We start from the raw sequence: 25,134 nt of genomic DNA, 5'->3' as shown, positions 1-25,134 counted from the left end.
TGGAGCTCTGGTAAGTTTCCTTATCAAGGTGAATCACTTGAGGCCAGGAGTTCAAGACCAAAGTGGCCAACATGGTGAAACCCCTTCTCTACTAAAAAAAAATACAAAAACTAGCCAGGTGTGCTGGCGCACACCCGGAGTCTCAGCTATTTAAAAGGCATAGGCAGGAGAATCGCTTGAACCCAGGAGGCAGAGTTTGCAGTGAGCTGAGATTTTGCCACTGCACTCCAGCCTGAGCAATAGAGCGAGACTGTCTCAAAAAAAAAAAGTGTTTACTGAGCTTCTATTGTGCGTTGGGTGTTGCCTGCTCTAGGGATGCAAAAAGGATAAGCATTTCAGCATATTTGTAGTGTGTCCAAACTTATTTTTTCCCAAACTTATTTTTCCTGATTCTGATGTTTTTCCAGGTTGTTTGTGTCATATAATGCCATAAATTATTCTTTACCTTCATGTTTGATGTTTTCTTTATATCTATGTGTCTGTGTATCTGTTCGTTGTTTGTTTACCTACCTATCTACTTACCTACTTGATAGAACTATTAAATTGGGTGTTCTCAGGAAGCACATGCAATTTCATCCTTAAAATCAGCAGCTATATATTCTTGTATAATGGTCTTCCTGTTTCTTATTTGCTTTGAGTAGAATTACCTGGCATTTTTTCTTATCTAATTCCATTATAATGTTTTGCTGAAATATCGTCTTGGGGCGGCATAGGTATACTATTAATAAAATGACGATCATATGAATACGTGCCTGTTTATTCATTCTGGAAAGTGTCATCCTAAGATAAATCTGATTGCACACTAGAATTCTATGGGAAGTTTTAGAAACACTATTGTCTAGGTTCTAGTCTCAGAGACTTTGATTTAGTTGTTTTGTGGTGAGGTGTTAGGCATCAGAAGCTTTTAAAAACTTCTAAGAATCAGAAACACTGATATGAATAAACTTGAAAAAGAAAACTATTATAAATTAACATGAAAATGTTATTGAAAAATTATCTAAAGGTTGAAGATAACTATAGAAAATCCCTAAGAAAATATTTTAGAAATTGGTGATTTGATTCTATACCAAGAGTCAAAATAAATATAGCCATAAGAAAGTAAATTTTGGGTGGGGTGCCGTGGCTCACGCTTGTAATCCCAGCTGAGGAGGATGGATCACCTGAGGTCAGGAGTTTGAGATCAGCTTGGCCAACAGAGTGAAACCCTGTCTCTACTAAAGATACAAAAATTAGCCAGGCATGGTGGCAGGTGCTGTAATCCCAGCTGCTAGGGAGGCTGAGGCAGGAGAATCACTTGAACCCAGGAAGTGGAGGTTGCAGTGAGCTGAGATCACACCATTGCACTCCAGTTTGGCAACAAGAGCGAAACCGCGTCTAAAAAAAAGTTAATTGGTCTCGCTAATGTGGAAGACATCTATAATTATTAACTAACTTTTCCACTAACTATTCAAAAATTCAGTGTTCTATAAATTATGGGATGGAAAGTTGGAATCCACTTTGTTTTATAAAAGACAATTTATGTAGTGCTATTATTCATCATAAAAACTGTTTATATTTGAGGTTAAATTAGAAGTAGTGTTTAAAATTTGCAAGGTCAAGTAAAGTGGGTAGTTTATAGCAGCATTAGAATAATTTAGTTTGACTAAAAATTACTTGAATTTGAACATATTACTAAAATTTTTTCTCATTTTTTCCTGGCTTTCTATTAAAAAGTACTTTGTAGAGAAAAAAAAAGAAATATTACAATTTATCTCCAGAGTCCAGCTGGCATTATCCACTAGAGATGAATGTAATTGTCCACTAACATTCTTATTTGATAGATAATAAAAATAATTTTCTCTTTCTGAACATTTCATGAGGAAGCAAGTCTTATTAATAAGAATAGTAACATGCAAGATGCATGATTTTCTGATTATAGGCAGAATTAATAGGCATGTAGATGCTTCTCTGTCATAAGGACAAAAACAAAAAGCTTATTTTCTGGAAATCCCATTTTCCTCCTATGTGACATTCTAAAATATGTAGATTTTTCCAATATAAGTTTTCTTAAATGCAAACACACATTTTTGAACAAGTTAATCCTGAATTTACTGAAAAAAGAACAAGCTGGATTGGGAAGAGCACAAAGAGGTAATGCAGATGATGGAACAGAAAAGTATTTTTTGCAATGCCCTGTTAGAAGAGGAAAAGGAAACAAGTCAGTCCAGGTGAAATCTGAACATGTCTCTCCTGGCTCAGTCAGTGTGAAGGAACTGCCACTGTCAAAGAGGAGCTGGCTGAGCCAGGGCACGTGGCTTAGCCATGACCTCACGTGTTCTCTTGTGGTGTCCTTAGGGATAGTACTGGGACTAATAGCCCTGAGCATCCCAGAGGAGGCTGGCCTACAGCTCTGAGTCCCGCACAGCATGTGTGTGAGGATGCAACAGGAAAAATTATGCCAGAAAAATAGCCTGTCACTCTTTCCCAGGAAACTTTTTTCTATCAATTTCTCACTTTTCTGAATATTTCATTTCTTGTGTCATTATTTTCTCCAATCACTTTTACTATTAAAATTTTAAACATAGAGAAAAGTTGAAAAAATTGTATAATGAGCACCCATTCACTGCTAGATTCTACAATCTTGTCATTTCTTGTTGAACTTAAAATATTATTTCTTGGAGATATTAAATGGTGAATGAATATTTGCTGATTTCCTCCCAGCATGAGTGTTAGATAGTGTTATTTGGAAGAAGAAATTTTAAAAATTATAAATTGAAATAAAGGAGAAACTAATTCATACAAAACAAATGGCACTATCTGAAGCAATTGTGTAAATTTGTTAATACAAAAAAATTTGCATTCTTTGTAATGTAATCAGAAAGAAGCATATAAGGTTTGGAAAACTAAATTTATTATTGACCTTTTAGCTCTTTCAAATTATCTCATTGTTTTAGATGAAAACTAACTATGTAATAGTTTCAACAATTTAGGTAACAGATTGATCTCTTAATAGGTCATCAAGCTTGCTTTGCATTTTGATGGTCAAAAAAATCATGAAAGCAATACTCGACTTTCCCCTGGATTTCCAGTTTGTCTAATGGCTAAAGGAGAGAAAGCAGAATCAAGAGTGGATGATACAGCTGGCCTTTCAGAAAAAGAAGCAGAGAAGAACCCCTGTGCATCAGTGGATGAGGAAGAAGGTAAATCCTCAGTACATTCTTCTCAGGGTTGGTTGATTTTTTTTTCCCCAGCATTCCATTGCTAGTATTTCAAGTTGTGTTATATAAATTATATTCTGAATATAAGAAATATTCATTCTTTTTAAATATGTTAGAATATTGGCTTTTATATCACATCATCTATTAAATATGTAAATATAAAATAACGTCATTGAAACAAGTCTTTTTCTATGACCTTACTGCTTTGAAAGTTTATTTGTTGTTGTAAAGGGGACATACTTTCTTCTGTTGGTTCTTATTTATAGATTTCAATCTTTCTTGCATTCTCACAAGACTGGTAACCAAAAACTGGTGATGAAAGATAAAATATTTTCAGAAAAATGTTGTCAATTAATATAGTTTATTTTATTGGCCTTTGTTTTCAAAGACTGGTTTAATCAAGCAGTAAATAAGCAAATAAAGTTTTTTGAAGTATTCAATCTGCAAAAATTCCAAATTACAGAATAGATGTGCTATTAGAGATTATTATCCTTTTTATAAAAGGATTGTTGCATTTACCAAAAGATTCACAAGCGTCTTTAACAGGATGTATCCTCTAGCAGTAAATATTGGCATCAGTTAAAATAGTAGTTGATGAATTGGTATTTATTATAATAATGGTAGTAAATAATAGTACTACCAGAATTGTACTAATGCTACAAGCATTACTAGTGATAAGAAGTTTTGTAATAAGTAACTCATCTTTATTTTAGAAATTGCTAAATATTTTAAACATTTTATATAGAAAATAGCATAACAAATACCAGTACCCAGCTTTGCTAATTTTTACTATTTTATTATATTACCTCCCATTTTTTCTTTCAAAAAATAACATTTACCAGTGATTAATGCTCTCTGGGAACTGCTCCCTAATTCTATTCCTAGCCTTCTCAGATTTGTGTTTGATCATTTACATGTATTTCTTAAAACATTTTCTACATATATACAGAATCACTAACAATATATATCTTTTGTTTTTAAACTTTATATAAATGTATCACAACTTGAAGCTGGCTTTACGCATTTTTTATGTTGAAATTTAATAGGTTCAAGGCTTCAATTTTTACATTTTAAATGCAAATATCCAAGGCAGTACTTAGTGTGGATAAAAGGAAGGTAAGAGGTGAGGCATAAAATAAGCCTTAGGCCCTGGCAGTCTGAAAAAGAGCAGAGAGTATCATAAAAGGGGCCCCTTGGGATGCTGAGGTGGTCAAATTACTTGAGCCCAGGTGTTCAAGACCAGCCTGGGAAACATGGCAAAACCCTGTCTCTATAAAAAATACAAAAATTTGCTGGGTGTGGTGGTGCACGCCTGTAGTCCCAGCTGCTTGTGGGGCCGAGGCAGAAGGATCACCTGAGCCCAGGAAGTCGAGGCTACAGTGAGCTGAGATGGTGCCACTGCACTCCAGCCTGGGTGACAAAGTGAGACCCTGTCTCAAAGAAAGTGGGGTTGGGTTCCCAAAGCTCAGACCAGCCAGTGTCAGATTGAGCCTCATTCCAGATTCCTTTGTGGGACAGTTATGTGGAGGATGTTCATGGACACTGTGGGTAATTCTCATTCAGGTGTCTGCAGGAGTATCACTTTTACACCATTCCTGTATGTGGAATTAGATTAGTCAGGCCTTCCAACCTGAGGGCCTGAGATGGCCTTGTTCTGTGAAGACAAATGAACATTAGCATATCATCTGTGTAACCTGGAAATCTAAGACAAAGAAAGGAAGAAAAGGATGAAGCCCTTGCTGATGGTTGAAGATCATCTTCCTAAGAAAACATTAATGATTCATAAAATACCAAAAGGCATGATCATGATTTCATTGGATAAAAACAATAGCAAACCCTTGCTTATTTTGCTTAAATATAAAATTCAAAAGTCGACTGTAAAGCCAGTACATGAGACACTGTAAAATATATATATTTGCAAAGTAAATAGGTTTTTTTTTTCTTTTTCTTTCCCAGCATTTTTGGATTAAATATGAAGCTAAATATTCTTATTTTAGAATTTTAACTTTTGGGAAAGTGAGTTTGACTTAACTAATAAAATGTCAGTGTTATTGATGTTTCAAACTAGTGTTAGGATACTGAGCAGATGAGAGGCAATTACTCTCAGATCATTTTCACCACTTCCCAGTTTTTCCTCAGTGTAATGTGGCTGTATTTTCCACGCCTACTGCACAGAGCTATATACTTGACTTTTAGAATAATGCACCCAGTTCCCCTAAAAGGAGGATAGGTAGCACTCCAGAAAACACGAATACCAGCGTGTTCAAGCTGTGAATACTGTATATCATGAGAGGAAGAATCTATCTGTTTTAGGAAAATGCTTTAAAAAAACGATTATTCATTTGCTCTGCTCTGAGCATGGAGACTGGTTCAAGCCTTACATTCAGACTGCAGAGGCACCTTCTGCTTTTATTCTGTAGAAAAACAGAACACAAAAACCTCTTCAAATACGTGTCTCCACGATGGCTTATATTTATTTATTTTTCTTGGAAGGATATTATTAGCAGTAAATATCCCCATGGGTTTGTTTTCTACTATATCAGGGCTGTGATACAGTATGCTCTTTCTGCCACGGAGAGGTTGCTAAGAGATTTAATAATGGGTAAACAAACACAACATGTGGTAATTCATTTCAAATTAAAAGTTTATTAAACTCAGGCTTGATGACTTTCTGGCTATTTACAATTAAAGGAGCAAACCTTAGGGAAGGGGCGAGCACATGGTGTGTTTATGGCTGCAGTGTTTCTATATGAAAAATGTGCTTTATGATCTTTCACAAGCTGTCCACGCTGATAGGCTCCGTACATAATCTGATGAGTCAACTGCTGTCTTCAAATCATGAAAAAGTGACTTGAATGCTTATTTGCAAGCACACGTGTGTGCACATATATGCACACATGTGTGCCCTCACATACTCATACTGCAGTATTCTAGACTTTATTCTATGATTGATGTTTTAAGTGGTAGTCAGCCTTGCAAATAGGTAGATGTTTGAGGCCAGAAATTATTTATGAAAGGCCAGAAGAAGAGACCCATGATATAACTTTTGGGTTATCACCATCTTTTAGGCTGTTTTACTTTTTAGGAGTCAGTTTAGGCAAATATTTCATATGCTTGATAATTTTGGTTTGAATATGCCTACATTGGGTGAGCAATGGTCTCTGGCAGGGTCTCTATCTGTTTCATGATGCCGAATTCAATTCGAAATTTTGTGCGACCACAAGAACAAATCATCCTGCCGAATGCTGTAGAATTAATTATAAATCAAAGCAACACCCAGTCCTTGGCCTTCAAGTTCTTACCTGAGCCCAAGCCTGCACCACCATGAGATACGCATGTGCCACAGATCCAAGAGATGACGAGAAGGGCCACCAGCACTCTATTTACATAAGGGGCCTGCAGGCCTTCTCAGAGAGAATTCAAACTTGGAGAAGAATCGAAGCAGATGCAATTGGTTAAAGAAAGATTCAGTTGTCAGGTGAGAGGGGTGATTGCGGGCAAAGTATGATGTTTGGGAATCACATTTGACCTTTAGCCCAGTCATCTCACAGTGGAATTCCCAGGAGAGGGAGGACTGCTTAGAAACATTCCCCAACCTGCTGGGCAGGGCGCGGTGGCTCAAGCCTGTAATCCCAGAACTTTGGGAGGCCGAGGCAGGTGGATCATGAGGTCAAGAGATTGAGACCATCCTGATCAACATGGTGAAACCCCATCTCTACTAAAAATACAAAAAAATTAGCTGGGCATGGTGGCGCATGCCTGTAATCCCAGCTACTCAGGAGGCTGAGGCAGGAGAATTGCCTGAACCCAGGAGGTGGAAGTTGCGGTGAGCTGAGACCACGCCATTGCACTCCAGCCTGGGTAACAGGAGCAAAACTCCGTCTCAAAAAAAAAAAAAAAAGAAAAAAGAAACATTCCCCAACCTGCTAAAAGGAGAACCATTTCACTGAAATTCTGTCAGACACAGAATTGCATATTACAGTATATACTCTCCTCTGAGACAATTAGGCATGTTATATACAAATACAGTGGGCTCCCTTTACCCAGGGTTTTAGTTTCTGAGGTTTCAATTACCTGTGGTCAACTGTGGTCCAGAAATAGTATAGTAGAATAAAATATTTTGAGAAAGTGAGAGACCACATTCACGTAACTTTTATTACAGCATACTGTTATAAATGTTGTAAGTTATTATTGGCTATGGTTGTTAATTCTTACTGTGACTAATTTGTAAATTAAACTTTATCATGGGTATGTATGGATAGAAAAAAGTATAGTATATATAGGATTTGGTACTATGTGCAGTTTCAGATATTCTACTGGGGATCCTGGAATATATCCACCATGGGTGAGAGACAACTGTTCTGCTGTGTTCTATGTGTTGCAGCTTTGTAATTCAGGATGTTACAGAGCCACTGTGGGGAAGTATATATGGATGGAAATTAATGGTTCATGGACTCAGGTGAGACAGGCAGGTGTACTACTGGAAATAAGTGAGTGGGCTTTTAAAGTTCATTGAAATTGGTCTGAACTTTTAATATAGCCTTGTTTTTAATCCTGTACTGCTGTGATCTGGGGACATATGTGTTAGTTTCACAGTCTTTTCCTGGGGCTAGAATAATAGTTTGGAGTTCAAAAGGCAAGCCTAGTTGGGAATTCTTTGGGGTAAAAGGAAAGCCACAAGCGAAGTTAAGAAGTCAGAGAGTATAAGGTATGTTTGAGGGACTATAAGGAACCATTGGGCTCCAGTATACACATTGGGATGGATTTGGACAAGGATCATTTTACGGCAGGAAATCCAGTAAGAAGGACATAACTTTATAGTAGAATGATTTATAATCCTTTGGATATATACCCAGTAGTGGGATTGCTGGGTCAAATGGAATTTCTATTTCTAGGTCCTTGAGGAATCGCCACACTGTCTTCCGCAATGGCTGAACTAATTTACACTCCCACCAACAGTGTAAAAGTGTTCCTATTTCTCCACATCCTCTCCAGCATCTGTTGTCTCCAGATTTTTTAATAATCGCCATTCTAACTGGTGTGAGATGGTATCTCAATGTAGTTTTGATTTGCGTTTCTCTAATGACCAGTGATGATGAGCATTTTTCATATGTTTGTTGGCCTCATGTATGTCTTCTTTTATAAAGTGTCTGTTCATATCCTTTGCCCACTTTTGCATGGGCTTGTTTGTTTTTTTCTGGTATATCAAACACCGCATGTTCTCACTCATAGGCGAGTGTTGAACAATGAGAACACATGGACACAGGGAGGGGAGCACTACACACTGGGGTCTGTTGGGGGGAAATAGGGGAGGGACAGCAGTGCGTGGGGAGTTGGGGAGAGATAGCATGGGGAGAAATGCCAGATATAGATGATGGTGGGGAAGGCAGCCAATCACACTGCCACGTGTGTACCTATGCAACAATCTTGCATGTTCTTCACATGTACCCCAAGACCTAAAATGCAATTAAAAAAAAAGAAGAACGTAACATTAGCTTAGAGAAGAGATGGTAAGGACCTGAGGAAGAGCATTGCTGTTGGGATACACTCAGAGACCTGATAAGATTGCTTTAACAGGATTTGGAAAGTGAAGAGTTGTGTCTTAATCAAAGATGTGAAGTTCGCAGGTGAGAGTATTTGTATCTCAGGTTTCCAGGAAAATAGCGTTGCCCTTATTGGAGATAAGAAACCCGAAGGAGCAGGTATCAGATAAAAGTTAACTAGTTACTTTTGCACAAACTGAACGTAAAGTGTTGGGGGAAATTAAGAAGACAGTGACTTGCTTGGAGTTGAAAAGATGAATTTTAAAGCTCAGGAGTAACATATGGGTGTCATCCTGATGTGTAGGCTAAAGCCACAGGAATGAATGAGTTTACCAAGGAAGAAAAGAGTGGACATAATAGTAGGACATTCTTAATTTAAGGGACAGGCAAATGAAAAGATGCAGAAAATTTCAAAATAACAATCTGAAATAGAACTAGGAGGTGAGACATTGTGGAGACCATGGAGCTTTAAATCTCAAGAAGGAAAAGAGTGGTCACTTCAGTAAGATACACTATTGCAGCACTAACCAAACCTGATGTGCATAGGAGTCATCCAGTGATCTTGCTAAATAGAAAATTCTGATTCATCAAGTTTGAGGTTGGCATTAATTCTGCAGGTCTCACGAGATACATATGGCACTGGTCTGTGAACCTCACTTTGCTTTAGTTTACCAGGATAAAAATGAAAAGACAGTGCCTAGATCTGTTTCTGAAGGCACCAGCTCTATCTATTCCCACTTCCACTTATTGGTTTAAGTCTTAAAAAATTCTTTGTAGAGAGATTACAGTTTCAGGAGAATCATCTTTGTTTTGCTTTTTTATGTATTTAAGGGCCTACAAGATACATAAATCTGTGATGTCCCAAATCATAGCTTCTCAGTAAACATTTGCAGAATGAATAAATGAATATGGCTCTGAGTATCAACTAGGATGAGAACTCTTTTCTATGGAGAAGGCAGTTTATTTTGTTTTTTAAATTAAAATATAGTAAAATTGACTTTTTTTAAGAGTATACAATTTGATGTACAAATACAGATTTATGTAATCACTACCACAATAAGGATAAAGAAATGTTTCATTACCACCCCTCAATCCTTCAAAAAACTCCTGTGTGCTGTCTTTTACAGGCACCTCCTTCCCTCCACCACCCATCTAAATCCCTGGCACTCACTGATCTGTTTGCCATCACCGCAGTTTTGTCTTTTCAAAATTGGCATAGTTGTCATTTTAGTTTTGGCTTTTTAAATTGTCATATGGTGTGCAAACTTTTGTTGAGACTGGCTTCTTTCACTCAACATAGTACCACTGAGAGTCTTACAAGTAATTGTTCATATCAATAATTCCTTCCCAGTCATTATTGAGTGGTATCCCATTATATCGATGTGCCACAGTTTATCTGTTACCTAACTCAAAGACATTCACATTATTTCAATTTTTGGCAATTATAAAGAGTTGCTATACATGCTTCTAGGCAAGCTTTTGTGTGAAAATACTATTTACTTCTTCAGAATACATACCTAGAAGTGTGATTGCTAGACTGTATTATATGTCTCTCTCTCTCTCTCTCTCTCTCTCTGTCTCTCTCTCTCCTCCCCCATATATATATATATATATATATATTTTTTTTTTTAGATGGAGTCTCACTCTGTCACCCAGGCTGGAGTGCAGTGGTGCAATCTCAGCTCACTGCAACCTCCACCTCCCGGGTTGAAGTGATTCTCCAGCCTCAGCCTCCCAGGTAGCTGGGACTATAGGCGTGTGCCACCACATTTGGCTAATTTTTTGCATTTTTAGTAGAGATGGAATTTCAATGTGTTAGCCAGGATGGTCTCAATCGCCTGACCTCATGATCTGCCCACCTCGGTCTCCCAAAGTGCTGGGATTACAGGCATGAGCCACCGTGCCAGGCCGTATGTGTATATTTAACTTTATTAGAAATTGCCTGTTAATACGAAGTGACTGTATCATTTTACATTTCCACCAGCAATGTGGGAGTTTCAGTTGCTCTGCAGCCTTATCAGCCCTTAGGATTGGCAGATTTTTAAAACTCCTTCTAATGTGTGTGTAGTGGCATCTCATGATTTCAATTTAGATTTCTTTAATAACTAATGTGCTTATTTGCCAAATATCCTCTTTGGTCAAGTATCTGTTCAAGTCTTTTGCCCACTTTTTAAATTGAAGGGTTTATTTATTTGTTTTTCACTGTTGAATTTTGAGAGTTGTTATACATTCTGGATACAGATAATTTTTGCAAATACTTTCTGTCTGAACTTTATCTACTTATTTTCTTAATATTTTCTTTTACATAGCAAATGCTGTAAATTTTTATGAAGTTCAATTTATAATTTTTTAAATAGATTGTACTTTTCAGGTCATGTCTTTGAACATTTTGCCTACACTCCAGTTCACAAGATTTTCTCTTACATTTTATTTGGCAAATTCTATAGTTTTGCACTCTACATTTAAGCCAATGATCCATTTGGACTTAGTTTTTGAGTAAAGTGTAAAGTTAAAGTTGAAAGTTTTTGTTGTTTTGTTTTCACATATGAGTGTCCAATTGTTCCAACAACAATTTGTTGAAAACACTCTTCTTTTATCACTGAGTTGCCTTTGCAGTTTTGTCAAAAATCAATTGACCAAATATGAGTGGTTCAATTTCAGTGACTTATTTGGTGACCTGGTGAGAGCGCTCTGCCTAATATGTACTATTACGGATATGCTAGACACAAGCCAGCATATCCATAAGCCATGAGGTAGAGGAAGAATGAAAAGAGGACAAATTAATTATAGTTGCAGTGGGAGCTGTACAGACACAGATGGAAGTAGTCAAAGGCCCTCCATACTGAAGCTTAGAAACAGGAAGCCTTGGAGAAACCAGACAGCAGAGCTTAGCTGTTATGCTCAGACAGTAAGAGACCTACTGTGTGACTTTGAATGGTCTTGTATTTGTGGTCGGTTTTAGCCAAGTCACCATATTACATTCCCTGAAGGGCTGAGGCCACCATTCCCACAGGTGTAAGATATGAGAAGCAAGTTGTTCTCAGATGCAATTAATGATTCCACACCAGAGACACATATTTTCAGTTAATAATTTGTCAGTCAATTGTTTCCCTGTTTCTATGGGAGAATCATTAATCTGGTATTTGAAAATAGCAGACATGACTTTGCTTTTGACAACTGGAGCTGTTTGTGGAGAAGCTGTTTCAAATAATTTTCTATCATGTGTTCTCTAATTATTTTCAGATAACTCTTAAAGAATGAGTACTTCTATAAAATATATCCAAGCTTTTAAGAATTTGAAATGGCCATTTCAGAATCGCCATTTGGGGAAATGTTGAGGCAATTTTTAGACTTTAACTATGTCATTTTTTCTCTTGAATGTTTTGGTTTTCAAGTAGCATAGGTGGATCTGAGTCCTTTATCTCAGTGTAAAAGTGAGCCTCAGGGAACCACAATATGTTTCAAAGTGATTAATCTGCATAAAAAGCTAATTACCTGCAATTTTTAAATGTTTTTATTTAAGATATGGAAATGCATCAAAATATTTTAATTCATAGAAATGCTCAAAATATTTTAAAGCAATTTAAATCATTTTTAAAACTTCAATTGTGCGAGGTCCTTCCTTCCTTCCTTCCTTCCTTCCTTCCTTCCTTCCTTCCTTCCTTCCTTCTTCCCTCCCTCCCTCCCTCCCTCCCTCCCTCTCTCCCTCCCTCCCTCCCTCTCTCCCTCCCTTCCTCTCTCCCCTTCCTTTGTTCTTGTCAATGAAGTTGTCACTTATAACTTCATTTACAAACTGAATAAGACTTCCAATAGTTGCAACATTAAACTTCCTAAATTGGGGCTTAGCTGGGAAAATTTCTTTCTTTCTTCTTTTTTTTTTTTTTTTTTTTTGAGACAGAGTTTCACTCAGTTGCCAGACTGGAGTGCAGTGGCACAATCTTGGCTCACTGCAACCTCTGCCTTTTGGGTTCAAGCGATTCTCCTAACTCAGCCTCTTGAATAGCTGAGACTGCAGGTGCACATCACCACACCGAGCTGATTTTTGTATTTTTGGTAGAGACAGTGTTTCACCATGTGTTGGCCAGGATGGTCTCCATCTCTTGACCTCATGGTCTGCCCACCTCGGCCTCTGAAAGTGCTGGGATTGCAGGTGTGAGCCCCCGCACCTGGCCTAGCTGGGAAAATTTCACACGGATGTTAATTGGAGGTGTGGCGAGTATTTGTACCATTAATAGATTTCTTTTAAAACATTATAATTTGTTTTAATCTTTGGCTTATTTTGTGAGGTTCTTCATCAGTCACAGCTCATTAAAACAATGGCCTTTTGGTTTGATCCACTTCAATCTCAAGTCATTTCTGAAAACTGCTGGAATTGAAAAAGCTTTAAACAGTCATGCAGGTCTTTAATTGTAAATTAGTTTTGACAGGACTACGATGCAGAGGCCTGCCTGGTTCCAAAGTGATGCTAGCTGACGACTCCTGCCTGCTCCAGGAGCGAAGGAACATGTGGAAGGAATTGTACTTTTACATTTCACAGCTGGTCATTTCCTCTACGGGGCAGCCCCTGACCCCTCTGAGAGATTCTGACACCCAGAAAGGAAGTGTTCCTACTGATGTAAAGGAAGTGGAGAACCAGTTTAACGCTAAGAAAAAAGGGAGGAGGGTGTGCTGAAAAGATCTGGGGGACAGAGACGAGACGGGCTTAAAACGTTTCCAGCAGGTCCAAATCTTTGCTGTATTGTTTCCTTTCATGAACGAAGAGCAAAAATCTGTATATTTGGAAGGGCCCAAAATATTGTGAGTTTTTCTTAAAACTACCTTTAAAATTTTTCTTTTTTTTTTTTTAAGTGGAAGAGGCAATAAAAATGAAGTTGTCACATGTGAATGATCCAAATCGAGGTTTGAGGAAAATTAACAAATACGTGTTTGCTGATCTACTCCATTACATTGGTGTGTGAGCTATGCTTCCAATTACAGAGTGTGTGTGGATTAGATCAACAACATCAGATTGCAGCTTGTGTTTTCAGGACATTTTACATTCTCAACATGTTATTTGGTCTTATATATTCATCACAGTCCATTTATCCTCCGTAGTTGTGCTATTAATGGAGTAAGGAAGCATAAGAGGGCAGTTGGATTGTATTATTATTCAAACTGGTTTGCCATTTTTTTTCAGTGAGTCGACATAGACCATTTCAAAACCCAAATGATCAATCTTTCAGCAGCCACCAATGAAGTCATTTCCAAAAGTACTTTTTCTTCTCCTTCTCTTTCTTCTTCTTCCTCCTCTTCCTCTTCTTTGCTGCTACTGCTGCTGCTGCTGCTTTTTCTTCTTCTTCCTCTTCTTTCTCCTTCTCTTTCTTCATCTTTCTTCATCATCCTCCTATATGCAGGAGTGCATATAGACATGCTTGTCTTACTCTTGATCTTTGGAGGAAAGCATTCAGTCTTTTAGCATTACCTACAATAGCTGTAAGCTTTTTGGAGATGATTTTTATTAATTTGAGATATTAATAGTTACCTTCTATTCCTGTTATCATACATGGATTTTGGCTTTTCTCAAATTTTACTTTAATAGATATAATCCTATGGTTTATCTTCTTTAGACTACTGATATGGTGGATTCAGATAATTGATCCATCTTATTTTATACTTGGAATAAATCCCACTTGGTCCTGGTGTATAATTATTTTTATACATTGTTGAATTCAATTTGTTAATATTTTGTTGAGGATTTTTGTGTCTAATCTTCTGGGAGATATTGATCTGTGGTTTTGCTCTTTATGTTCTCTCTTTGTCAGGTTTTGGTGTCAGGGTTATTATGACCTCATCACATGAGTTAGGAATTGTTCCCTCCTATATTTTTTAGAAAAGATTGCGTAAAATTGATATTTACTCTTCTGCAATTGTTTGGTAGAATTGTCTAGGGACACTATCTGGATGTAGGGTTTTAACATTAAAAATTCAATGTGTTTAATAGTTAAAGGACTATTCAGGTTATCTATTTCATGTTGGTGAAGTTAGTAGTTCAGAGTATTTGAGGAACTGGTCCATTTCTTCTAAGTTGTTGAGTGTAAGAGCAAAAAGTTGCTCGAGATATTCTTTTATTTCATAATGTCTGCAGTATCTGTAATGATATCCCATTTTATTCCTGATTTGGTGATTTGCATCTTCTTTCTTTTTATCTTTGTCAGTTTTGCTGGAAATTTATCCGTCTTACTGGTTTTTTTTGAAGAATCAGCTTTAAGTTTCATTGATTTTATTTTATTTTTCTTGTTTTCAATCTCATTGATTTTTGTTCTTATTACTATTGTTTTCTTACTTGCTTTGGATTCATTTTGCTCTTTTTACTAGGTTCTTGAGATGAGGCTGTAGGTTATTGATTTTCTTCTTTTCTGATGTAAGCATGTGGTGCTTTGAATTTTTGCCTCAACATTGCTTTAGCTACATCCTATTAAAGTTGATATGTTGCATGCTCATTTTATTTAGTTCTAAATCTATTTTTATTTCCTTTGGGAGTTCCTTTTTGACCTACAGATTTCTTAGGAGTACATTGTTTAATTTCCATGGGTTTAAATAGTTTTCTCTTGCCTCTGTGTTATGGAATGCTAGTTCAATTTAATTATGACCATGAAACCTATTCGGTATGATTTTAATTCTTTTAAGTTAAGTGAAGTTTGTTTTATCGTGCAAGTACGATATTTGTGAGTGATCCATCAGGGACTTAAAAAATGTGCATTTGCTGTCGCTGAGTGGTGTGCTTTACATTTGTGTATGTATATGTTTGTATCTATTTATTAATCTCTCTCTCATACTATGTTTGATGATGCGTTGTTCAGATCTTCTATAATCTTGCTAGTTTTTTGTCTAGTACTTCTATCATTTGATGAAAGGGAAATGTTGAAATTCCTAACTAGTATTTGTAACTTTTCTATTCTTCTTTCAGCAATATCGGTTTTCACTTCACGCATATTTGATACTCTGCTCTTTATCCATAGTATTTAAGATTGTTGTGTCTTACCTGTAGTTTGATAATTTAGTTATTATATAATGCTCTCTCTGGTAATTTTCTTTGCTCTGTAGTCTATTTTATCTGATATTAATATAGTCAATCCTGTTTTTTGAAAATGAATGTTGGCTATTTTCTCATTTTTTTACTTTTGATCTACGTGTTTCATCGAATTAATTCATGTTTGTTTTCTGGTAGTTTCCTTTGTGTCCTGGTTTGTCTTTCCACTTTACATGCCTTCCTGTGCACTACTTTAACACTTGCTAGAATTCCATCATGATTTATTTATAGTTTTGGAGCATATCTCCTTTTGTAGATTTCATAATGGTTGTTTCAGGTATAATAATATATGATTTTGACTTACCACAGTTGCCTGGTGTGAACATTTTAGCACTTTGAATCAATTATAGATACCTTATTTCCATTTCAGTTTCTTTACATTCCCTACTTTTAAATAGCATTGTGTTGAGTGACGTGTGTTATAATTTTTATTCTGATTACCAAATCTGATTTATAAAACTCATGAGGGACAGTGTAGAATACTGGATATAATAATGTTTGATGCTCTTTTTATTTTTTTCTTCCAGATGCTCCAAGGTTTCTGTTTATCATTTCCCTTATGTGTGAGAAACTGTCTACATTTAGTCATTTTTTAAGGGTAGGTCTGTTAGTGACACATTCTTTTAGTTTCCTTTAATCTTAGACTATTATTTCTTTATTCCTGACAGTGACTGGATATAAAATTTGTGGCTTTTTTTTCCCCCAGTAACTGAATAATATTGTACCATTTTGGACTACATGATTCAACTTGTGCTTTTAGGGCTCCCACTGGACACTGCTGGTGATGCCTAGGAGGATAGAAAGAGTTTCCCTGGGTGTGGTCATCAGGTGCCTCTGGATTATGAGAGGCAGTCTGTGGCCTCAGGTTGTTAAGAGACTTCCTGTGGGAGGGGAACACCTCACACCAGGGCCTGTTGGATGGTAGGGGGAAGGGATAGCATTAGGAGAAATACCTAATGTAGATGTTGGGTTGATGGGTGCACCAGACCACCATGGCATGTGTATATCTATGTAACAAACCTGCAAGTTCTGCACATGTATCCCAGAGCTTAAAGTATAATAATAATGAAAGTGGCTTCCTGTTTCAGGCACGTGCAATAGGCCACCGTTTGGCTACCTGTTGTCTCTTAACGGGAAAGGGACTCTCATGCAGTAGGGAAGGAGAAGGCTTTCTACTGAGGTAGGGAAGTAGAAAAGTCCCACAGTTGCTGGGAGACTCACCTAGTGTTGTCCTGGCAGATTCCCTTAGAGGGAGGGATAAATGTGCCAACCTGGACCCTGATCTGCTGATAGGTGAGGATCAGGAAATGTCAGGTTGGAGTGGGGTCTTAAGTTGGTGGTGGAGCTTAAGATGCCCTTCCCTGAGTTGTTTTCCCAGTCCTGAGCTCTCTAATTATTTTGCCTACCTCTTTTTACCTTTTGGAATTCTGCTTTGATGGCCTCTTGGATTAATTCCAGGGCTTATTTTGTACTTAGTGGAGATAATGCAGGAGAATTGAGTTTGTGCTATCTTTTCCCACCTGCAAGCCCTCCTGTTATTTTTTGTTATTTGGTTTTACTCAGGCCTTTCATCATTTTTAAAGTTTCTTAGCATTTTATTGAGACATTGAGGGATCCAGAAGTTAAAAAAATAGTAATTGTGGTAAAATACAGATAACATAGTATTTACCATTTCAACCATTTTTTAGTGCACAGTTCGGTAGCATTAAGTGTATTCACCATCATCCATCTCCAGAATATTTTTTTATCTTGTAAAACTGAAACTCTGTACCTATTTAGCAATTCCCCATTTTCCCCACTCCTAGCCTCTGTAAGCTCTATGCTGCTTTCTGTCTCTATGAATTTGCCTACTATAGGTCCCTCATATAGGTGGAATCATATAGTATTTGGCTTATTTCACTTAGCATAATCTTCAAGGAAGGAGGTAAGTTTTCAATTGGTAAATCTTATTACTCATTGAAGTGTTTTAAAGTAGATTTGTGAAGTAGAGTTTAAAATTAGTAGCTAACTTGAAACTTTGGAAGCTGCAAAGCCTGGTACATAGTAGGAGCTCAATAACATTAGCTGTTGCTATTACTTTATGCAGGGTTTTATTATCTGTGTTTCTTTTCTCTAGTATGAATGAAATCTACAGTGGGTTGTTGATTCATATTTCTGATTTTGTTCCTTCTTGTGCTATTTTTACTTTAAGAGCATAACCCTGCAGCCCTTAGCTCAGTCTGTTTGTGGGAGATGTGCAAGGAAGGATAGAGAGAACTCAGATCAGTTCAGATTCAGTGGAGGAATAGAACTCGAATTTGGGAGGCAGAGAGGCTTAAACTGAGATTTTGACCCTATAATTGAATGTCTTATGTCAAGTTACTTAATCTTTGAGTCTTTGCTTCTCACCCACAAAGGCAAGATAATAGACCTCAATTTACCAAATACTGGTGAATTACTAATATTTACTAATATAATATTATATAGTAATAATAACTTATAATATTGTATAATATCAGTAATTTATATTATTATTAATATTAATCATATATATTAGTAAGTTACTATTATATAATATCAGTAAATTATCGGTATTATTATATTATAAATTATTAATATTATATAATATATTATTAAATATTAGGAATTTACTAATATTACATAATATCAGGGCCTGTTATCTCTCCTGTCTAGGTGAAGAAACAAATATTCAGAGATTGTATCATATAATATTTGTATTACAGTTTTGTAAAGTTTTGTACACATGGTAGGTACTCACAAAGTCATTACGTTACTGAGTTGATTCTCATAATGGTTGACACACAACTGCATGTGTCTACACTCTGTTTCACTGTGGTATTGGGCAGTAACTCTCTCTGTCTCTATGTGTAATTTTCTCTTAGCAATAGGAACTTACCAGTGGGTAAAATAATGTATTTTTCCAAATAGCTCTGGATGTTCTAAGTCCAGTGAAAGTGTTAATTGATGATAACCAGGGAAAAGTCATGAGCAGCATATTAAAATTGCTGCATTCTTTTATTGTGCTTATGATGAAGGGTTTAATATTTTTGAGAATAAGAAAAAAAGCTGTTTCATAAAAGAATAGAATCTTAAGTATGGTAGAAATGGATGATGTTTAAATATCATTCTTGGGAAGAATAACAAAGTATATTCCTGCTCTTACATTATAATCATATTTTTTATGGTAAGACACAGGTAGGAATGTATTTTCATCTTATGAATGTAAAATATTCAGAGATTGCTACTAAATTGGTATGATGACAAAAATATTAGCAGTTATATACTGGCAATAATCAAAATAAATTAAATAAGTAACATATGCAAATGTTTTTATCAACTGAATTTTTTTTTTGAGATAGAGTCTCTCTCTGTCACTGGGCTAAAGTGCAGTGATGCAAAGTTGGCTCACTGCAACCTCTACCTCCCAGATTCAAGCGATTCTCCTGCCTCAGCCTCACGAGTAGCTAGGACTACAGGCGTGTGCCACCATGCCCAGCTAATTTTTATATTTTTAGTAGAGACAGGGTTTCACCATGTTGGCCAGAATGTTCTCAATCTCTTGACTTTATGATCTGCTCACTGTGGCCTCCCAAGAAAAAATATTTTATAAATATAATGCATTATTCTCAATTAAATAACTGCTGGAATTCATAACTAGCACCAAAATGTGACATGGGCTGTATACCTATGTGGAAAGATCACTCCAAGCCACTAAGCCAGTGGTTTGGACAGAGGGAATGTAAGGATGATTTTCCTGCATTCCTGCTGCCCACTATATTAAAATATATCCAAATATTAAACTACTAAGTTTCTTAAGGTTTCTAGAAAACTGGTTCATAAAATATTAAGTAATTCCAACTTTTACTAAACATCCTAGGCTTTGGAGGTAATAATCCTGCCCAAACCTAAGCTCCATTTTTATAAAACTTGCCTTTTGTCAACAGTTACATTTGAAGATCGATTTGTTCGTTGATAGTTCCCAAGATGAAAAGAGAATTTCTTTTGTCTTGCCATTATGACAAACATTTATCTACTTATGTTGGCAGCAGCATCATGAACTGTTTATAGGTTCAAGCCATGCCAATAGCTGAGAGTGTTATCAACTCATGATCTGCATTTGGGTAATTGCTAGGTTATTCACTGTTAGCATCCTAATTTGATACCTGACTATAGTTTTGAATGTGGTCAGAACATTTTTTTCTTAACTGGAAACTAGATTTTAAAAAATTATATTTCGTTTCAAAAATTTAAGCATTTATTTCTGATGTAGATATACTCCTTAATACTATGATTCTGTTCTGTGGTTACAATCATGGTCATTGCAACATGTTAGTTATTGAGAGTTCGTAGTTTGGTGCTTATTTTGGCCTTTAAACTGTTCATTTGTACTGTGAGCTAGATTATGTGCTTCTAACTGTCAGTTAGCTGAATGCATTTCAAGTCAATTTGCTAAAATAGTCACTGTTAAGCGGTATATTTGGACAGAGTTGACACCTTTGACATTTTCTAAAATGGCAAAAATAACTGTATTTAAGGGTATGATTTATGAATGCTGTGTGCCTCCAGAACTTCTATTTGATTATAGTTTTCAGGTTAGCTGCTGAAACTCTTTCCATAAATGGCTGAAAGGGCACCTAATTAGTGCTATGTGATCAGATACTTAACACAGATGGACACACGCAAACACAGAAAAACATAATACCGATCCCCAAAACGATGACCCTCTTGCTGCTTCTTAGAATTGCCTTTGTCTCACGAGAATGGAACAGTTGCGACCACAGTAGAAGCAGAGAGTAAGGAAGAAGTAAGACTGATAGCATGAAACTGCTTTATGAAACACGTATTCGTGGGTATAAATAAGAAAAGCAACTTGCAATGATTAGAAAGTATTTTGAATCCTTAGTTGTCTTTTAGATTGCTGGCCTCTATTAAAAACTTCTTAAAATAATAGATAGGTTTAATTCCTCAAGCAAAAGAAAAATTATATCATTTTAAAGATTTTCTGTATTTATTATATAGATGTGACTTGACTACGGGGAAAAAAGAGCAAATTCTCATGTATTGCAAGTTTTAAATGTACCAGGCTAAGGTTTACTTAATTAGAACCTCGAGGCAATAAAGGAGCCCTTTTTAAAATTCTGTGATTCTTAATATGCTAAATAATGCAAAGCTTCGACTCTTCAAGCATGAGACACACATCTGGCAGCTTAACATTTAAATTACAGGGGGGAAAAAACCCTCACTTCAGTAGTAATTTTCTCAAAGAAAAGAATAGGGAATGGATTACAACTAAATTTAATTTCTTTTTAGAATTTCATCTTGTCTAATTACAGGCATTTTTCTGGGTTCTTTGTATTTATAAATTTTTACACATATTTTCTGTATATTTGATTCATCTTTGAGACACTTCTCACTGTTAGAGCTCTTGAAAATTGTGGTTTATTTTATGTAGAAAATTGTCTTGAGAAATTGATCTATCTCAAGTAATAAGGACATGGTATAGAAAATAAAAGGCAAATGGATTTTCAGATACCCATAAAAATATTTTTGACAAAATGGCAACATTTTTCATTTGGCTCCACTTTCAAGCTTTATTATTTTTTTCAGTATTAATGTTTTCTCTGTTTTGTCATTTTTCTGGCTGGTTCTTCATGCAAAAGTCATTATAAGCAGCATTCTTTCTTCATAGTTCTCCAAAAGACAGTGTCAGATTCTTGATTAATTTTACAAAGGTCATTTGGAAAAACCATTAAAAACATGCCAAGTAAAAAAGATTAGCACAACACAGGGAAAATACACTTTTATAAACATATGCATTTATACAGAGATAGGGTGTTGTAACATTATACAATTTTGACAAGTGTTTTCCTTGTGCACCTCATGTATTATTAAAAATATGACTGTTCTATTTCTTTTTTCTGGGTGATACCAGCTGACACATTCCCAAGGCATCAGCAGGTTCATGTTATTTGTAAACATTTAATCTTTTTCTCAATATACAAGGATCTGATAGTTGAATAGAATAGTAGTTCTATAAAATAAAGCAGATTTAAAGTGGACTTTCAAAATAATTAACCAATATTTGCATTGCTAGCATATACCATGGATGCTAGTTAGCTATGACAATTTCATGTATTCATTTATACTTTCTAATTAAAAAATTAAACAATATTGCAACCTCTACCTCTTCTGCTATAATCAACCATTACAATGGAAAGAATATGTGGAGCAACTGCATTGGAGCACTGCCATCAGAAGGCATGACTGTGATCCCTGAAAGAAGAGAAACTGATAGGCAAAGCCTGTATGGTGCACAGTGGCCCTCTACCTGGGTGCAATCTCCTAACTGTAGAGCAGTAGAATGGATCCAAGCAAAGAACGTCCCACTCAGCTCAGGAAGCGGAGTTTACCATTTAGGGCAGCTCAAACAGCTGCATTCTGCAAAGTGGAACAGAGAGCAGGAAGGTGTCAATATAAAAACTCCCCCTTGGGTCCTTGGTTGGGGGTTGTGCTGTTGTAACCATCGTAAGGCAAACCAAGGCTTTGCTAAGTGGCTACTTGCTAGAGGCTCCTGGAGACCTGAGAGCAGAACAGAGATACTAGAATTCAGAGGTGGAGTTCAAGCGCAACCAGCAGAGGCATGTTAGTACCTTATTTTCAATTTGATCATTAGGACATCAAATGTCTACATATTAGACATAAAGAGCACGCTCTAAAGTAGCTTGCTGTACACCTGCCCAAAGAAAGCCCAAAACAAGCCCTGGCACTGTAAGCAGAGGAGTTAGAGCTTTGAGGTTGAGTTCTGTCAAGAAAGAGGAAAGAGTGGCTTGGTGGTTTGGAAACCCTTGTTTTTTGTTTTGTTTTGTTTTGTTTTTTCAGGTCTACTGTAACAAAATATAAATTCAAGACTACATGAGTTTAAAGGAATCAGCCAAAATTGAATTGCCTGCTAGAAAAAAAATCAACACCTTTCAGAGGGAAATAACAGAATCCAGAGTCTTCTCCAATGTCCATTATGTAATCTACAGTTGCTAGACATGCAAAGAAATGAGAAAATGTGAGCCTTACACAAGGAAAAAAGTGGATAAAAATAACACCAAGATGATTCAAACATTAAATTCAGCAGGAAAAATATTAAAATATGCATTACAAATATTTTCACAAATTTAAAGGAAATATTTTCACTTATAGCCTTCATGAGAGGATAGGGTGTCTCAGCAATATAAAAATTATAAAATGGTAACCAAACACAGAACTGAAAATCTAAGAATTAAATGAGAAATGTATTGCATAGGCTTAATAGCAAGTTAGAATGGCAGAAGAAGTAATCAGTAAACTTGAACACAGAACAATAGAAATTAACTAATCTGAAGTATAGAAAAGAAAAAGGTGAGAGAAAAATGAAGGGAGACTTAGAGGCTCATGGGGTAACATCACATAGTTTGACACATATGTCAATAATTGGAATCTTAGAAGGAAAAATATAATAAAATGAAATAAAATATAGATTAAAAAGTAATGACTGAAAATTTTCAAAATTTGCTGAAATATTTTGACTTACATGTTGAATACTCTCCATGAACCCCAGAAGAGTAAATACAAGTAAATATTATATCCCTAATCATACTTAGGGATATAATAGTCAACTGCTGAAGATCCAAGGTAAAGTAAAAATCCTGAAATTAGGAAGAAGAAAAAAAAAACAAAACATGTTATAGACAAGGAAACAATAATGCAAGAAATTGTTGACATTGTCAGAAAAAATGGAGACAAGAGGTCAGTATAATGGTATATTTAAAATGAGGACAAATAATGTCAGTTCACAAATCTGTATCTAGCAAAAGAATCCTATGAAAGTTGAGGATGAAATAAAGACATTTTTGGAAGAAGGAACGCTGAATTTTTATCCAGCAGATCAGCACTATAAAAATGTTAAAAATGTTCTTTAAGCTGAAGGAAAACAATACAAAATGATCTATACAGGGGAATAGAGGGATATTAGAATTGCAATATATGTATAAATATGAAACACTAAGTTTTCTAATAATTATCTTAAAATATTATTTACTTTTTAAATAAAATGTCATGGTAAGGTGGGGTTATAAAGCATGTGTAGATAAAAGACATAACAACAGTTCTCAAAGGATGAAGGAGTGGGAACTGGGATTATACTGTTGTATATTGTGTAGTGAGAAGTATGAAGTGGGTAATGTGAATTGTCAGGTATGAAGTGTGACAGTCCATAACACTGACTCTACATATTGTTGGATAATTTTAGGATGCGTGCTATTAGTCGTAAAACAAACAGTGCCAACCTAAAAAAAAATAGCCAAAAAAATAATAGTGGAAAGAGGATGAAAGACCAAGAACATATACAAGTAACCCAGAATAAGGCAGGAAAGGGTCAACTGAAGAAAAAACCCAAAAAGATTTGCACAAATTAATGGCAAGTTGGTAGACACACTTAATCATATCAATAATTACATGAAATATTCAAGATTAAGTAAATTAAAAAGCAGGAGTCACTAATGCGGATTTAAAAGCAAGACTTAACTATATGCTGTCTACCACAGATGCTCTATAAATTGAAAGACAGAAATCAGTTGAGAGTGAAAGGACCAAAGAATGTATGTTATGGAAACACTGTATGTAGGAAAGCTGGTATGGCTATATTAATACATAATGTTAGAACTCTAATAGTAGAGTTCAAGACAAAGGTAAAGCAAACAAATCAGTAGGAAGACACAACACACCTAAATGTACACCGAATGGCAGAAATTGGAAATTCGTGAAACAAAAACTCTTTTTCTTTGCTGGCCTATTTAACAAATGACCCAGCAATTCCACTCCTAAGTATTTGCCCAAGAGAAATGAAAACATTTTCCTACAAGAGTATTTATATATGAATTTTCATAACAGCCATACTCACGGTCAAAACTTTGAAACACTCAAATATTCATTAATAGAAGAATCAATAAATTGTAGTTCATTCATTAAACAGAATACTACCCATCAATAGAATAATGAACTTCCCATAGAAGCAAAAACACAGATGAATGTTAAGTTACTGTTCTGAGTGGAAGAAGCCAGAATCAAGAGAGCAAATACTGCATTATTACATCTATGTGAGATATTGTAACAGAATTCTAATTTATCATGCTAGAGATCAGATCACTGTTTGCTAGGAGAGAGACAGACAGAGAGAGAGAGAGAGAGAGAGAGAGAGAGAGAGAGAGAGAGAAAAGGATATAGGAGAATTTTTTAGTGTGATGCAAAAATGTTTTAGATTTTACTTGTGGTGGCAGGTACGTGGAAGTCTCCATTT

The 25,134-nt window shown here is 35.9% G+C and overlaps 1 protein-coding gene across 1 annotated transcript in view; it reads left to right on the top strand.

The window, feature by feature from the left end:
- Nucleotides 1-25,134, top strand: part of LOC101045670 (uncharacterized) — a 292,425-nt gene that overhangs the window by 107,975 nt on the left and 159,316 nt on the right. The window contains exon 5 of the mRNA XM_074397112.1: nt 3,069-3,206. Coding sequence (XP_074253213.1) covers nt 3,069-3,206 — 138 coding nt within the window. The remainder of the gene's footprint in view (nt 1-3,068; nt 3,207-25,134) is intronic.

Source organism: Saimiri boliviensis, chromosome 4, assembly GCF_048565385.1.
Source record: "Saimiri boliviensis isolate mSaiBol1 chromosome 4, mSaiBol1.pri, whole genome shotgun sequence".
Lineage (NCBI taxonomy): Eukaryota > Metazoa > Chordata > Mammalia > Primates > Cebidae > Saimiri > Saimiri boliviensis.
Note: the sequence above shows the minus strand (reverse complement) of the source record. Positions and strands in the feature narration are given on the sequence as shown.